General features: G+C 39.8%; 1 protein-coding gene across 1 annotated transcript in view; it reads left to right on the plus strand.

The window, feature by feature from the left end:
• Positions 1-16,347, plus strand: part of VWA3B (von Willebrand factor A domain containing 3B) — a 206,246-nt gene that overhangs the window by 157,579 nt on the left and 32,320 nt on the right. Inside the window, exons 23-24 of the mRNA XM_024743834.1 lie at positions 4,044-4,094; positions 12,572-12,776. Of these exons, the coding sequence (XP_024599602.1) occupies positions 4,044-4,094; positions 12,572-12,776 (256 nt within the window). The remainder of the gene's footprint in view (positions 1-4,043; positions 4,095-12,571; positions 12,777-16,347) is intronic.

The following is a 16,347-nucleotide window of genomic DNA, read 5'->3' on the forward strand; positions in this document are numbered from 1 at the left end:
AGCCTGACTTCTGTTGCCTGGAGTGCACGACCCAGCCCAGAGGCTGGCCTTTCCGCCCCACGCCCATCACGGTCCTCTCCAAATCTCCTTACACTTGAGCCTCCTCCACTGCCATTGCCTGAGAACTGAGGCTGTGTCGCATGAGCTCCTGCAGCTGCCTCCATGGGCTTCTCAGGACTTCTCTGAGTCTTTGTGGGCCCTTCGTTTCTCTTGAAGGCAGGCTGAACTCTGCCAAGGCTTGCCCTCCCCTGTGGGCCTGAGACTTTGCTCTGTAGTTACCCTCTTACTGGTGCTGGCCCTCTTCTCCGCCTCCCCGCCCCTGCACCAGGCAGTCCTTCCCTTGCCTTGAAGCTCCACTGCCCCTCTTCCTGCCCCCTTCCACCAGCTGTCCTCTTTCTTCCCTTCTTGCCTCAGTGCCAATGGCCCTCCCCAGAGAGGCCTTTCCCCAACGACTCTGCACCACCCACCTTGCGTGTGGCCCTTGGAGCGCTCACAGCTTCTGTACAGGCCTGTCCCTTCCCTGTGAGGATGTTGGCCCCCGAAGGCGGGCACTGGGCTGCCTGCTTTCCCCCGGTCTTCTCCTCTTCCTAGCAGGTGTCACTATATATATATATATATAATATATATATATATTTGACTGTTGGAATTTAATTTGAATTTGATCTAATTCAAGTTTACTTATTAAAATTGATCCAATTCAGTTATTCAGAATGAAATACAATAATATCATCATATTGTAATTTAATTTGCTTGACTCATTCAAATATTTGAGTGCTGTAATTACCTGGTCTGTGAAAGCCTGATGCCAGGCCATGAACTGGGGCTTTGAGGTCAGATAGCTACTTGACAGGTCATATGACACTTGTGAGCTTCATTTGCAAGATCTGGCTCACGGGGCAGTTGTGAGGGTTATGTAAATTATATATAAAGAGCAACTCATGTTAATTATTTCCCTCTTTCATTCCCTATATCTGCTGATGCTAAAATAACCATAAATACACGGAATGGGAGGGTCACACAGCTCTTCCCACTGAGCTGACCCTTTCCCGAGAGTTTCCAGAGGGACCTTCCCAGGCAGAAGAGAGTCCTTCGTTAATGGCAAAACCAAAATACAGACATAGCGGTGACTTGTTCCAGTTCTTCCAATGAGTAAATCCGGAAAAGCCTTTTAGTACCCTTAGAGGAACAGTATACTATATTGTTTATTAAAATGATATTAATTTAAACATGATCATTAACATTTATTTTAATATGATTAATGTTTGATATTATTGATTGCATTAGTATTAATTATTTGGTATTAATAACTTGATGTTTATTTTAAATGAATTATTTATTTAATATTGTTATTTAATAGTATTAATGTTAATATTATACAGAACAAAGCTTCCTGATCTTTTGTATTCAATAGTGTTGAAGAATTTTGCTGGCATAAATGTCAGTTCCCTTTTCCATCTTGCTTCGTCTTTCTAAAGATATGCGGAATATGAAAAGATGAAAAGTAATTAATGAAGCTTAGTTTATCCCCATCTCATCCCCAATACAACGTTTCTAAGGAGTTTCCCACCACAAGTAAGCCAGATATAACCCTAAGTCCGTATGGTTAGGGATGACCAGATGAGTGGGAAGTTCACAGTCCTCTGGCCAAAATAGTGACATAAACTAGCAGTTTTGGTCACACTTAGTGCCCGTGTGTAGGAGTCCTTCTGGTTCAATATTTTAAGAATTGCAGAAGCAGTTTTGGCTTTGTGTGTCTGAGCATAAGCTCTGAGTGACGATTACCAGGGTTGGCTGGATTCTGGGGTGACTTTTCCACAGCTTGTGTTGTGAATCTGAGGTCAAGGTTTCAGCCCTCAGGTCCACAGGAGAAGAATCAGTTCTGACTCAGGGACCAGGCATAGTAGCCTCTGCTTACCATCGAATTGCTTGGGCTGCTGACTAGACTTCTGAAGTGTCATTAGTTACGAGTTGCTTTGCAAATGAGCCACTCGGTATAAGTGGATTTGCAAACTAGAGGTAGAGAAAGCTGGTAAACGCTACGCTCAGCCAAATTTCAGTTTCCTAAAAGAAAGAGGAAAACTGCGGTTTGTCAAATCCCAGCATCCCACAAGGACTGCCCTCGTCCCGCACGCTTAGAGACTTTCCCACGGTTGCCTTCCGGGACAGTGGAGCGGGGATTCACACATCTCTGCTGCCCTCAGCTCACGCCCACTCGCTTTTTCTGCCCCGTGTGCTTTGAAATAGTTCAGTGAAGGCGGAAAGCAGAGGAGTAATAGAGGTTATGGAAACACCCTCTTGGAAAAATATTTTCTGAAGAACCGAAATAAAATTAGAGACATGTTCTAGCTAATTGGACCCACATTCACCAACCGTTTCTGAGTGTCTAAGCCTCACCCTCCTTCAGAAGCTGGAGGGAATGAGCCTTAGTTATTCCTGGTCACTTTGTACATTCAGCTCACTTAATCCTCGCAACTCCAAGGGCAGGTGGTGTTATCTTTGTTTTATCAATAAGAAAACAGTGTTTCAAAAAGTTATGTAACAGGTTCACACGGCGGCAAAGTGGAGATGCTGAGATTTGAACCCAGACCCACGTAGCTCCCAAGCCCTCGTCGCACTCCCAGCCTCCCTACTCTACTGCCTGCACTTTCAAGGTTTAGACTTAAAAGGATTTACAGTTTTGTTTTGTTTTGTTTTTTCCCCAGAAATGCACACAAGCCTTAGAAGCCCTGATCATTGTTTCATCAACCACATCATTAAAGAAAACCATTTCCCAATAGACCCCAAAGAACCAAAAACATCAAGAGACACAGGAGCCGAGCTGGCTTATTTCCCACTTCCTGACTCTTCCTGTCACTTACAGAGCGTTTACCTGTGTCAGACACAGTTCTGTGTGCGGTGCACATAACTTGCTCATTGAGTCTGCACTGCAGCAGTGGGAGAGAGGTACTGTGATTACCCCCTTTCTACAGAAAAGTTGGCTACTGGCCCAAAGTCTCCCAGCTAATAAGAGGAGGAGCTAGCTGAGCTTTGGACCCAGGCAGTCTGGCTCCAGGGTCTGTGCTTTTCACCACCGTGCCAGACCCCGTTTCCATGATCTCACCAGGCCTGTGATGGGAGATCAGGGCAGGATAACACCACCCAAAGTGTGCTCCCAGAGCCCTGTGCCACGGACGCTGGGTCCAAGGATTAGAAGCATGCCTCCTGGGGAGAGGCAGTATTCTCCCACCCCATTTTATTGAAGCTTTTTTGCTTCATGGAACACCAGCTCACAACCTGTGGAGCCAGTGTTCTGTGTCCTGTGCCCTAGTAAGCCTGATTTGGGTGATGATGTAGCACTACAGAACTGGGCTGGAAGCTCTGGAAAAAGCACCACTGATTAGTAACAAGAAAAGGAGCTGTAACTACCTGATAGAAAGCACTGGCTCCAACTTCCTCCTTCCTTCTTGGGTTGCCAGCATCTCTCTGCAAACACGTTCAGTGAGCTTTAGTCTCAGCCCCACCAGCTCTCGGTGCTGGATAAGTAAGGCGCTTCATCTGTCTGCCCCTCTTAGCGGCTGCATTTGGAAAACAAGGAGATCAGGCTGGTCGATCTCTAAAGTGTGTCCCAATCCTCTTATTTATAAACCTATTAACCTTTTATTTTTGCTCTGAGAATCCAGACAGAAGAATGTCTACAGAAGGCAGGCTAAGGGCACACATATTTTTCCTTATGAAGAAAAGCAGTGAGTGTTTAGAAATATCTTCATGCAGAGATAATGAGGAACAGTTTGTTTGCTGCCTTTTCTCAGTCCGGGTTTTACCTGATCCAGCTGAGAGCTGTGCCCTCCTTTAATATTTAGCATGATTGCCACAAAGCCCCAAGGCTTCTGCAGTGATGCTGAGGGTGGGAGACACTCACATCCAGTCTCTTTGAACGAGTGGCAATGACATGGTCCAGCGGTGGTGGTGCTGCGTGGCTTGGGATCTCCCTGCCCGGGTTCAGCTTTTTGTCATGAAATGAACTGTTGCTACTAAATAACTATTGTTGGTTTTTTTTTAAACAGGCGCCTGAATAAAATTGTTTGGCAAGCATTATCTCAAGAGGAAAAAAAAAAGTAAGCCAGTTTCTTCTCACTTGTTAAAAATTTTTTAAATTTTGGTGAAATTAACATAACCTACAATTAACAGTTTTTAAATGTACAATTCAGTGGTATTTAAGTTATTCAAAATGTTGTGCAAACCACCACCTCCCTCTAGTTTCAAACTTTTTTATCATCTCGGAAATCACCTTGTACCCATTAAGTAATCCTTCCCCATTCGTCTCTCCCCCTCTGGTAACCACCAATCTGCTTTCTGTCTCTGTGAATCTGCATATTCTGGGTATATCATATGAAAGGAATCACATATCATGTGACCTTTTGTGTCTGGCTTCTTTTACTTAGTTAATGTAAAACTTTAATGTTTTCAAGGTGCCTCCAAGTTGAAAGCATATGTAGTATTTCCTTCCTTGTTATGCCTGAGTAATGATCCATTGTATGTATATACCACAGTTTGTTTATCCATTCTCCCATTGATGAATATTTGGGTTGTGTCTACTTTGGGGCTTTTATGAACAATGCTGCAAAATACGTAGAAGTTTCTGTGTGGACATGTGTTCTCATTTCTCTTGAGTACATACCTAGCCGTGGATATTCTGGGTCACAGAGTAATTCTGTGTTTAACTTTTTGAGGAACTGCCAAACTTCTCATTTACTTTCCACAACTGCATCTTTTTACATTCCCACCTCATACATACAGCAATGTATGAGGGTTCTTGTTTCTCCACATTGTTGCCGACACTTGTTATTTTTCTTGTGTTTAGAAACTGAAGTCGGGCTTCCCTGGTGGCGCAGTGGTTAAGAAACCGCCTGCCAATGCAGGGAACATGGGTTTGAGCCCTGGTCCAGGAAGATCCCCTTAGCGGAGCAGCTAAGCCTGTGCGCTACAACTACTGAGCCTGTGCTCTACAGCCCGTGAGCCACAACTACTGAGCCCATATGCCACAACTACTGAAGCCCACGCACCTAGAGCCCATGCTCCACAATAAGAGAAGCCACTGTAATGAGAAGCCCATGCACCGCAACCAAGAGTAGCCCCCGCTCACCACAACTAAAGAAAGCCTGCGTGCAGCAACGAAGCCCCAATGCAGCCAATAAATAAATAAATAAATTTATATAAATAAATAATAATGTTTTGCTAGTAATATGGTGAGGCTATTTAGTTCTATATTCATAAGCAGAAATAATTGTGCAGTTTTCTTTTCTTTAGCATCTTTGTCTGGCATTGGTATCAGATGAATCTTGTCCTCATATAATGTATTTGGAAGTGACTCCTCTCTTTTGTTTTTTTGGGATTGAATAGGATTGATGTTAACTGATCTTTTTATGTTTGGTAGAATTCATCAGTGAGGCCTTTTGGTCCTGGACTTTTCTTTGTTGGGGGATTTTTGATTACTGATTCAATGTCTTTATTATAGGCTGTTGAGACTGTCTATTTTGTGTGAAGTCAGTTTTGGTAATTTGTGTGTTTCTAGGAATTTGTCCGTTTGTATAGATTATCTAATTTGAAAACCTACAGTTGTTCATATTATTCTCTATAATCCTTTTAATTTTTGTAAGATCAATAGTAATGTCCTTGCTTTTGTTTCTGATTTTAGTAGTTCTGTCTTTTCTCCTTTCAGTCAGCCTAGCTAAAGCTTTGCCAATTTTGTTGATATTGTCAAAAACCAACTTTTCATTTTGTTGATTCTGTTATTTTTCTATTCTCTCTTTTGTTTATCTCTGCTCTAATCTTTAATATTTCCTTCCTTCTGCTGGCTTTGGGTTTAGTTTTCTCTTCTTTTTCTTGTTCCTTAAGGTGTACACCTAGGTTGTTGATTTGAGATCTTTCTTTTTACTAAACATTTACAGCCAGAAATTTCCCTCTGACCATTGACTTTGCTGCATCCCATGTGTTTTTATATGTTGTGTTTTCATTTTTATTTATCTCAACGTATTTTCTAATTTCCAATTTCTAATAGTGATTTCTTCTTTGACCCATTGGTTGTTTAAGAGTGTGGTGTATATTTATACGTATATACTTCCAGTTTTCCAGTTTTATCTCTGTTATTATTTCTAGCTTCATTCCACTGTTCTGGAAAAGGTACTCTATATGATTTGATCTTTAAAATATTTTGAGAAGTGCCTTATGACCTAACATATGGTCTATCCTGGAGAATGTTGCATGTGCATTTAAGAATACTTATTTTACTGTTGTTGGGTGAGGTGTTCTATATATAAGTCTAGTTGTTTTATAGTGTTTTCTAGTCCTCTGTTTTCTTTGTGATCTTCTGTCTGGTTGTTCTATTATTGAAAGTGGGATATTGAAGTCTCCTTTTTGTACAACTGTCTATATCTTCCTTCGATTTTGTCAATGTTTGCTTCATATACTTTTGGGCTCTGTTGATAGATGCATATGTATTTATAGTTGTTATGTCTTCTTGATGATTTGACATTTTTATTAATATAAATAATGTCCTTCTTTTTCTCTTGTAAAAGTGTATGACTTAAAATCTATTTTATCTGATATTAGTATAATCATTCCAACTCTCTTTTGGTTATTATTTGCATGGAATATCTTTTTTCATTTTATCACGTTCAACCTATTTGTGTCTTTAAGTCTAAAGTGGGTCTCTTTATAGAAGCATATAGTTGGATCATGGTTTTTTTAATCCATTCTGCCTATCTCTGTCCTTTAACTGGTGAGTTTAATCCATTTACATTTACAGTAACTACTGATAATGAAGGACTTAATTCTGTCATTGTGCTGTTTGTTTTGTATATGTCTTTGTTTCTCAATTGTTTCTCAAATGAATTGTTTCTCAATTTGTTTCTCAATTTGTTTCTCAAATGAATTGTTTCTCAATTCCTCCAATATCGCCTTCTTTTGTATTTGATTTTTTTCCTAATGTATCATTGTGATCCCTCTTCATTTCCTTTTTTGCATAGTTTTTCATTATTTTCTTACTGATTACATGGAGATTACAGTTAACATCCTAAATTTATAACAAAGTAGTTTGAATTGATATCAACTTATTTCCGATAGTGTACATTATCTCTGTCTCTGTCCACCTCCATCCCCTCTTTATATTGTTATTGTCACAAATTACATCTTTTACATTATGTGTCCGTTAACATAGCTTTATAATCATTGTTTTATGCATTTGTCTTTTAAATAATATAGGAAACAAAAGAGGAGTTACATACCAAAAATATAAGAATATTAGCTTTTATATTTACATATGTAGTCATCTTTGCCAGTCATCTTTATTTCTTCATATGGCCAGTGTAACTTGTCTTCCAGTGTCCTTTTATTTCATCCTGAAGAGCTCTCTTTAGCATTTCCTGTATGGGGAAGCCCTACTAGCAACAAACACCCTTAGCTTTTGTTATGTGTTAACAAATGTATTAATTTCTCCTTCATTTGTGAAGGATAGTTTTGCCAGATATAGAATCCTTGCTTGATAGTGTTTTCCTCTCATCATTCTAAATATACCATATCAATGGGACATCTCTGGTGGTCCAGTGGTTAAGACTCCACACTTCCAATGCAGGGGGCTTGGGTTCGATCCCTCTTCAGGGAACTAAGATCCCACATGCCATGCAGCATGGCCTAAATAAATAAACAAACAAACAAACCCTATCACTGCCTTCTGGACTTCATGGTTTCTCATAAGAAATCAGCTGTTGATCTTATTGAAGATTTCTTGTTCATGAGCCACTTTTGTTCCTTTCAAGATTCTCTGTCTTTGTCTTTGTCTTTCAACAGTTTAATTATAGTATAGTGTCTTTGAGTGTATTCTGCTTTTCATTCATTGTGCCTCTTGGATCATGTAGATGTATGTCTTCCATCAAATTTGGAGAGTTTTTGGCCATTATTTCATTTTTGCCAAATATTTTCACCCTTTTCTCTCTCATTTCCTTTTGGCACTCTCATAATGCATATGTTGTTAAGCTTGATAGAGTCCCATATGTCCTTTAGACTCTTCTTCATTCTTGTATTCTTTCTACTCCAGACACTATGTAATCTCATTTGATCTATCTGCAAGTTTGCTGATTCTTTCTCCTGCCTGCTCAAATCTACTGTTAAAACCCTCTAATGAATTTTTCATTTCACCTATAGTACTTTTCAGCTCTAGAATTTCTATTTGGTTCATTTTGATAATTTCTCTTTATTGATATTGTCTAGTTGCTCATATATCATTCTCAGGGTTTCATTTAGTTCTTTGTCCATGATTCCCTTCACCTCTTTGAGCATATTTAAGACAGTTATTTTAAAGTCTTTCTCTACCAAATCCAGTGTCTGGACTTCATCTGTCAGTTTCTTTTTTTCCATGTGAATGGGTTATATACTTCCATGTTTCTTTGTGTTCTTTGTAATTTTTTATTGAGAACAGAACATTTTGGACATTGTAACGTAGTAACTCTGGAAATTAGATTCTCTACCCTCCCCAGAAATTTCTGTTGTTGCCTGATGAAGGCTGCACTTGTCTGTTTAGTGTCTTTCCACACTGTTTTTGCAAAGACTATATTCCTTGTCATGTGTGTTCACTGAAGTATTGTTTCATCTGTGTGGTCAGCCAGTGACCTGACAGAGATTTCCCTAAATGCCAGCCTCTCTCTTCATCAAGCATTCCCCTGGATACTGTAAGTATTCAACTAGATTCCAGAGTTTCAAAATAGCTAATTCTATCAATAGTTGTTTTGGTGAAAAGACAAATTCCTTGATTTCTCTACTCCACCACCTTTCATGACATCACTTCCCTCCTCACTATCTAAAGCAAGGTTTGAGTAAGTTATGAGGCCTTTATTATATTGAGATAGTTTCCTTCTATTCCTAGTTTGTTGAGTGTTTGACTTTTTAATCATGAAAGAGTGTTGAAGTTTGTCATGATTTTGCTGTATCAGTTGAGATGATCAAGTGGTTTTTTTCCTTCATTCTGTTACTGTGATGTATTATATGGATTCATTTTTGTATGTTGCATTCCAGGAATAAAATCTCACTCTTCATGGTGTTTAATCCTTTCATAATATGCTGTTGAATTTGGTTTGCTGGTATTGTGTTGAGGATTTTTGAATCAATGTTCACAAGGAATATTGGGCTGTAGTTTTCTTGTAGTATCTTTGTCTGGCTTTGGTATCAGGGTAATGCTGGCATCATAGAATGAGTTTCAAAATGTTCCCTGCCCTTAAATATTTGGAAGTATTTGAGGAGGATTGGTGTTAAATCTTCTTTGAATGTGTGGTAGCACTCTCCATGGAAGCTACATAGTGCTGAGCTCAAGCTTGTTGGAAATTATTTGCTTACTGATTCAGTCTCCTTACTAGTTATAGGTCTGTTCAGATTTTTTATTTCTTCCTGATTCAGTCTTAGTTGGTTATAATTTTATAGGAATTGATCCATTTCATCTAGGTTATCCATTTTGTTGGTGTATAATGGATCATAGTAGTCTTTTATGATCCTTTTTATTTCTGTGACAACAGTTGTAATGTTCGCTCTTTCCTTTCTGATTCTAGTTATTTGAATCTTCTCTTTTTTCCTCTTAATCTAGCTAATAAGCATTTGTCAGTTTTGTTGTTCTTTCCAGAATCTAACTCTTAGTTTCATAGATTTTTTCCTATTGTTTATCTATGCTCCATTTCACTTACTTCTGCTCTAATCTTTATTTCCTTCTTTCTGCTAACTTGGGTTTAGTTTATTCTCCATTTTCCCAGTTCCTTTAGGTGTAAAGTTAGGTTGTTGATTTGAGATTTTTCCTCTTTTTTAATGTAAATATTTAGCACTATAAATTTCCCTCTTATGACTGCTTTTGCTATATCTTAGACATTTTGATATGTTGTATTTTTATTTTAAAATATCCCAAGATATTTTGTAATCTCCCTTAAGATTTCTTCTTGTTTAAGAGTGAGCTGTTCAATTTCCACATATTTTTGTATTTTCCAGTTTTCCTTCTGCTACTGATTTCTAGTTTTATTCCATTGTTATTGGAGATTATATGATTTAATCTTAAAAACTTTTAATACTTGTGTTCTTACATGTGGTTTATCCTGGAGAGAATGTTCCATGTGCACTTAAGAAGAATATGTATTCTGCTGTTGGCTGGTGATGTGTTCTGTATATATCTGTTAGGTCTAATTAATCTATAGTGTTTTTCAAGTCCTCTGTTTCTTTACTGGTCTTCTGTTTGGTGGTTCTATCCATTATTGAAAATGGAAATTGAAATCTCCTCCTTTTATACTGTTTCTTCCTATTTCTCCCTTCAATTCTGTTAATGTTTGCTTCTATATTTGGGAGCTCTGAAATTAGGTGCATATATATTTATGATTGTCAAATCTTCCTGGTGGATAGACCCTTTTACCATTATATAATGTCCTTCTTTGTCCTTGTAACAATTTATGACTTAAAATAGTCATAATTTGCTAATTTATTTCTTCTGATTGATGAAGTGTGCTTTTGAAGCTCTCTAGTGAATTCTTCAGTTATTGTATTCTTTTTCTATATATATCTTTATTGGAGTATAATTGCTTTACAATGTTGTGTTAGTTTCTGCTGTACAGCAAAGTGAATCAGCTGTATGTATACATATATCCCCATACCCCCTCTTGAGCCTCCCTCCCACTCTCCCTATCCAACCCCATTAGGTCATCACAAAGTACCAAGCAGATCTCCCTGTGCAATGCAGCAGCTTCCCACTAGCCATCCGTTTTGCTCAGTTATTGTATTCTTCAGATCCAGAATTTCTGTTTGGTTCTTTTTATAGTCTCTATATCTGTTGATATTCTCATTTTGTTCATGCATCATTTTCCTGATTTCTTTTAGTTGTCTGTATCTCTGTGAGCTCATTGAGCATTTTTAAGACAGTTATTTTCAATTGTTTATCAGGTAATTCATAGATCTCCTTTCTTTAGGGTAGATTTCTGGAGATTATTTTGTTCCTTGGATTGGGCCATCTTTCTCTGTTTCTTTGTGTGCCTTAGTATCTTTAGGCAATATTTGGGCATTTGATAAAACAAACACTTCTCCCAGTCTTTACAGATGGCTTCTTACAGGGGAAGACCTTCACCAATCATTCTGGCTAGAGATTCTGGGACCCTCTCACACCTTTTCTGGGGATAGGTCTTCTCTAGGCTTGTGCATGTCATTTCCCAGTTGAAGAGGTTTTGCCCCTGTTTTTTTCTCAGGAACCCGTAATCTCTTGCTCTCCCTGGTGTCTGTCTTTAGTACAGCAGTATCTCTGGTGCTGTAACCACCCATGAAATTTGCGTTTGTTCGCAGCTGCCCCAACCTGGCATCCAAAGTATACTGCCATTTTTATCAACATTCTGAGTCAAGTGAGACAGAAGCCAGTCTCTCAGGCAGCCCCAGAAAAGACCAAAATGTTGGATACATGTTGAATAGGAGTTTTCTCCCAGTTGCTCTGCAGTGTGCCAGGGAAGGGGAGAGGCTTGGCCAGACAAAATGCAACACATTTTCCTACTCGCTTCAATGCCTACTCTTCTTGGCTTTGTGCTCCTGGAGGGCAGGTACATTTTAACTGGTTTCTCACAAAGGCAGTTTGGTCTTTATATGGTTAGTCAGCATCTTTGTGGGGGAATGAGGGCCTGGGGTTTCTCATTTCACCACTTTGCTGACATCACACCAATTTAGATTTTTTAATAAGAATTTTTGCTGCCTTCTGTTGACAAGTTTGTTTGTGGGTTGAGTCCTGTGAATGTACTGGTTTAACAGTGTGCTCTTCCAACACCCGACATCTTAAAAAATGCCATGACATTTTCAACAATAAGAGAATGACAGTTATGAAATGTTTTTCCTCCCCCATGTCCCTCAATCAGTCAATCTCTGTACCCTCTTCCATGAGTATCTGACTCAGAAGTACTGGGACTGGAAACAGAATCCAGGACTTGGGACCTCCACACCCCACTGGGTTCCCCTGGAATCACACAGCTTGTTCATCAGCTGATAGAAAGTCTGGCTTCTGTTCTTTGTGTACCAAAACAGTGAAGCCAGAAAGTTTAGGCCTATTTAGGCTTACAAGAGGAGAGAAGATAAACATAGCTAAAATGAGCTAATAGGAGAATTACTGCACTGAGACAAATATTTGAGTTTAGTGTTTGCTTTGTTTTCCAGAGTCACTGCTAGGCATAGTTGTGTGAAATGTCTTTGAAACTCACTGTTGGTTCTGCCAAATGTTAGACCTAGGGAGAAAGGAATGGGTTCCAAATACGCTGAAAACATTGTTGAAAAAATAACTTATGTGTATCAAACTTCTGTAAAATCAGATCATCAAATTAGGTAATGGGGAAAAGTGCCTACCGTGACTCGGAGATGATTGTTTCTGACTTGCATAAACTACCAAAGCCCTGACGGGCCAGAAGGCATGGCTGTGATTCTGTCAACTGACACCTGACATCTGCTCTGACAGATGTTTCTCAGGGGAGGGTTTACAGAAAAAACATCTTTCCATATGTTTTCTACTATGATCACTTTATGTTTCTCTTTCTTCTTCTTTTTTTAGGTTAGGTGCAAACAAACCAATGCGTTACTTAGAAAACAAGGCAGCTTTAAACAAGGCATTAGAACGGTTGAATTGGCCCATTTCATTGAAGGAGCTGTCAGTGCTGGAGAATGAAATCCTAGCTGGGAAAATGTATGTGCAGCAGGCCATAGAGCTCCAGGAGGCTGCCAAGAAGGAGAATCATGTGAGCAGGGCCCTTGAAGAGGTGTGTACCGTGGAGGTGTCTGTATTCCCTCCCTCCCTCCTATCCCAAGCCCTTGCCATTCCTGTGCTGGCCTCCCCTCTCTCCCACCTCCCACTGCACTGATTTCTAAGAGTTACAGCCAACCCACTTAAGGTCTCAGGACTTCTTTCAACAGAAAGGAAATGCCATTTGATTTTACTCTGGCCTTATTTTTTAAACAATACGTGTTTTAATTGAAAAATAAATCTAAACAGAAGTATCATGTAGTGATTAAAAGCCTGGACTTTGATATGAGCTGGACCAAAGGACTTTGATATGAGCCAGACCAAAGTCCAGCCTCAGATCTACCACCTAATCCCTGTGTGATCTTGGCCAGGGACTCTGTCTGTCTAAACCTTAGGGTTTTTTTTTAAATCTGTAAAATAAGAGTGTTACTAGTATCTGCCTCATAGGCTTGTTACGGAAGCAAAATGAGCATTTAAAGTACTTAGTATTGAAAGCTCCCCCCATAAGTGTTTGCAATTATTATTACTAGTAAAACAGACCTTCTACAAGGAAAATTTATTTTCTGGCAGCCATATTATTTATTACCACTTTGTATCATTTACTTTTAATTGTTTTTCTTCCTTGAATAAATTTTACACAGAATTGCAGTTAGAGTATCCATAATCATTTTATGGTCTGCTTTTCAACGTCTCATATATTTTCTCGGTGTTTTTGCTGAATCATCAAACTGATATTTTTTGTGGTTACATAATATTCCATGGTGTGTAAATGCCCTGATTTGTTTAACTCTTCACTGGATGTTGGACATTTGAGGGTTTTTTCCAATTTTCTTCTCTTTCACATCATGTTTTAATGCTTCTATGGTGCATATAGTTGAACTATTTTGCTAGGATAAATTCTTAGGTGTGGGATTCTTGGACCAAAGGACATGAACATTTGGGGGCTCTAAATACTTGCTGCCTGTGTAATATCCTCTTTCTGACTATAGTAGGGTGTGTGTAAACCTGGAACAGTTCATCCAGAATCTTACTGAGTTCTATATAATTTTAATATATTTACCATATGATAGTCTAAAAGATACATCCAAGGAACTGACCTTTGAGATTCATCTTTTTTGATTTCAGTCTTTGCTAAGCGATACCAGCTTTGCCTGGTTTTAAATTCTGTATTTGCTGTTCTAGATTCTTGTGTTTTATTTGTTTATTTTTATTTAAATTTATTTTTCCCCTGCAAATGGCTTTTTTTCCTTCAGTGTAGAAAGCGATTTCTTTTGTGCAGAGTGCAAAAGTTTTATCATATCTTTATTTATATTTTTGTTTTTATTTATTTATATATATTGGGGGGGGTGGTCGTTTTTATTCAAAGTGACCTCCTCAAAGAGTTGTTCAGTCTTTCCTTGGAAGGCACCATCTGATGACCCCAAACATGTGGCTGTCTATTGGCCTTGCTCACGTAGATGCCCTGTAAACACCAAGAATCAAGAAGACTGAATTCAAATGAAGTAAATCCCTCTCCCTGGAAATCTGCTCTTCTTTTCCTCACGCTTCTTCCTCTCTGTTCTTTCATTTATTCATTGAAATATGTATGAGTTCCTATGAGGTACCAGCCCTATTCTAGGCACTAGAGGTGCCTAAACACACAGACCAGGTCCCACTCTTATTCTAGTTGAGGTGAACAGATAGGTTCTAAATGATGGACTTTCGCATGTTGAGCTCTGGTGACATTACTGCCTAACAGCAGAATTTGCAAGCATTATTCTTTTATCTATACTTTATATTAAATGTTAAAGTGGGAAGTGTTGCTAATGAAGTGAAAAGAAGCCTCTTGTGTTTCAGAGCGTAGTGTAGTCTCCTGAATTTGGGCATCAAAAGCTCATTGTTCATGGGATGTGAATTAATTGCTCTATTTCTTTATTCCCTTGTCCACAGAGTGGGAATTAAAATAATTTCCACAATTTCTTCATCCAGAAACATCTGTTCTCTCCCTACCATGGATCAGATTCTGTCCTTGGCACAGGTGGTCTCAGCCTGCCACATTCTTGTCTCTTTCCTTGGGGCCTCCCAAGGTGATACTATACATTGGACACAAAATAGGGGTTTGTTAACAGCAATGGAGACATGGATCCAGCCTAGTGGAGGAGACATACTGGCATAGAACATAACCTATGTGAGAGCTGAGATCTTGTCTGGCCTTACTTGTAGCTGTAGCCATAGCTACATGCACTGAGAATGATGCCTGGCACACAGTGGACACGCAAAAACATTTATTGAAGGAATGAAACCCAGATCCTTATAGCAGAGTATTATAAATATGACAACAGAGGCATAGCCGTAGAACAACTGGAAGATGGGAAAAAGCGAACGATTCTGGCTGAGGCGTTGAGGAAGTCTTCATGGAAGGGATGATTGAATGTGGTCTGGAAGGATGTGTAGGAATTTGAGGGGGGGAGTGTGAGAAATGTTCTGAGTGAGAGAAACTGTTTGTGCAAAGGCAGGAAGGTGGAAAGAACATGGCATGTTCACCAGGGGCGTGGCAGGAGACAAGACGGGAAAGGGAAGATGGCCCCAGAATACAAGGAACTTGGAAATCTCTCCTAGGATCAGGAACCAAGCCTGTAGGAAATGGATACCAGCGAGGGATTTTCAGCAAGTGGAGGACATGAGCAGATTTGTGTCTTGGAAAGATTTTTTTGGCAGCAAGATGAGGCTCAGCGTAGGGATGAAAGACCAAAACCAGGTGCAGACTCCACTGAGAGGTGTTGAGTCCTTGAGTCAAGCCAGTACAGTGGGGAGGGAATGGGTGAAAGAGATACCAGTTGGTGGAAAGTGAATGTGTGGGGTGAGCCAGAGGGCAGCGTTGAGGATACCCACAAACTTCCCGTCTTGGACAACTGGGAGACAGAGGCACGGTTAGCCACCACATCCGTGCCACCTCTGCTCCGCAGAGAGACAGCCCCTCTAAACACCCTGTCATTCTCTAACCCCTTCCCACATTTTTGTTTTCTTCACAGCACGTTTCACCACCTGACATTACGTATGTATTTGTTCATCATCTGTCTCCTCCGCTGGAATGAGGGTGGGACTTGGTCCGTTGTGTTCTGGGTATTCCTAGTGTTGCTGCAGTATCGCTTGGCACCTTGTAGGCACTCCCAGGTATTCGAATGAATGCATGAATGAAAGAACAAGAGGAAGAGGTACCATGGGAGGCAGAGCAGATTTTCAGGGAAAGGTAACTCACTTTAGGTCCTCTTGATTCTTAGATGTCCACAGGGCATCCCGGCGAGAAAGGCCGATAGGCAGTCATGTGTTTGGAGCTTAGGAGAGAAGTCCATGTTACAGAGATAGATTTGGAGGTCATTTGAGGTGCTGAGAAAGGAAGAGGAGACTGTGGAAAGGGCCAAGACAGGAAAGCTAGAGGAGCAGAAGGCCCAGGGTAGGGAGCTATGATGTCAGAGCCTGAGGAGGATAGATGGCAAGAGCCCTGGGTCTGGAGTCAGAGAGACCTGAATGCAAGTCTCAGTACTTCCAGATGTGGACCTTCCTTAGGCACTCTAAGCCTAGATGCCTCATCCTTAAATTAGAAAAAT

This window comes from Neophocaena asiaeorientalis, unplaced genomic scaffold (assembly GCF_003031525.2).
Source record: "Neophocaena asiaeorientalis asiaeorientalis breed wild unplaced genomic scaffold, Neophocaena_asiaeorientalis_V1.1 scaffold114, whole genome shotgun sequence".
Classification (NCBI taxonomy): Eukaryota; Metazoa; Chordata; class Mammalia; order Artiodactyla; family Phocoenidae; genus Neophocaena; species Neophocaena asiaeorientalis.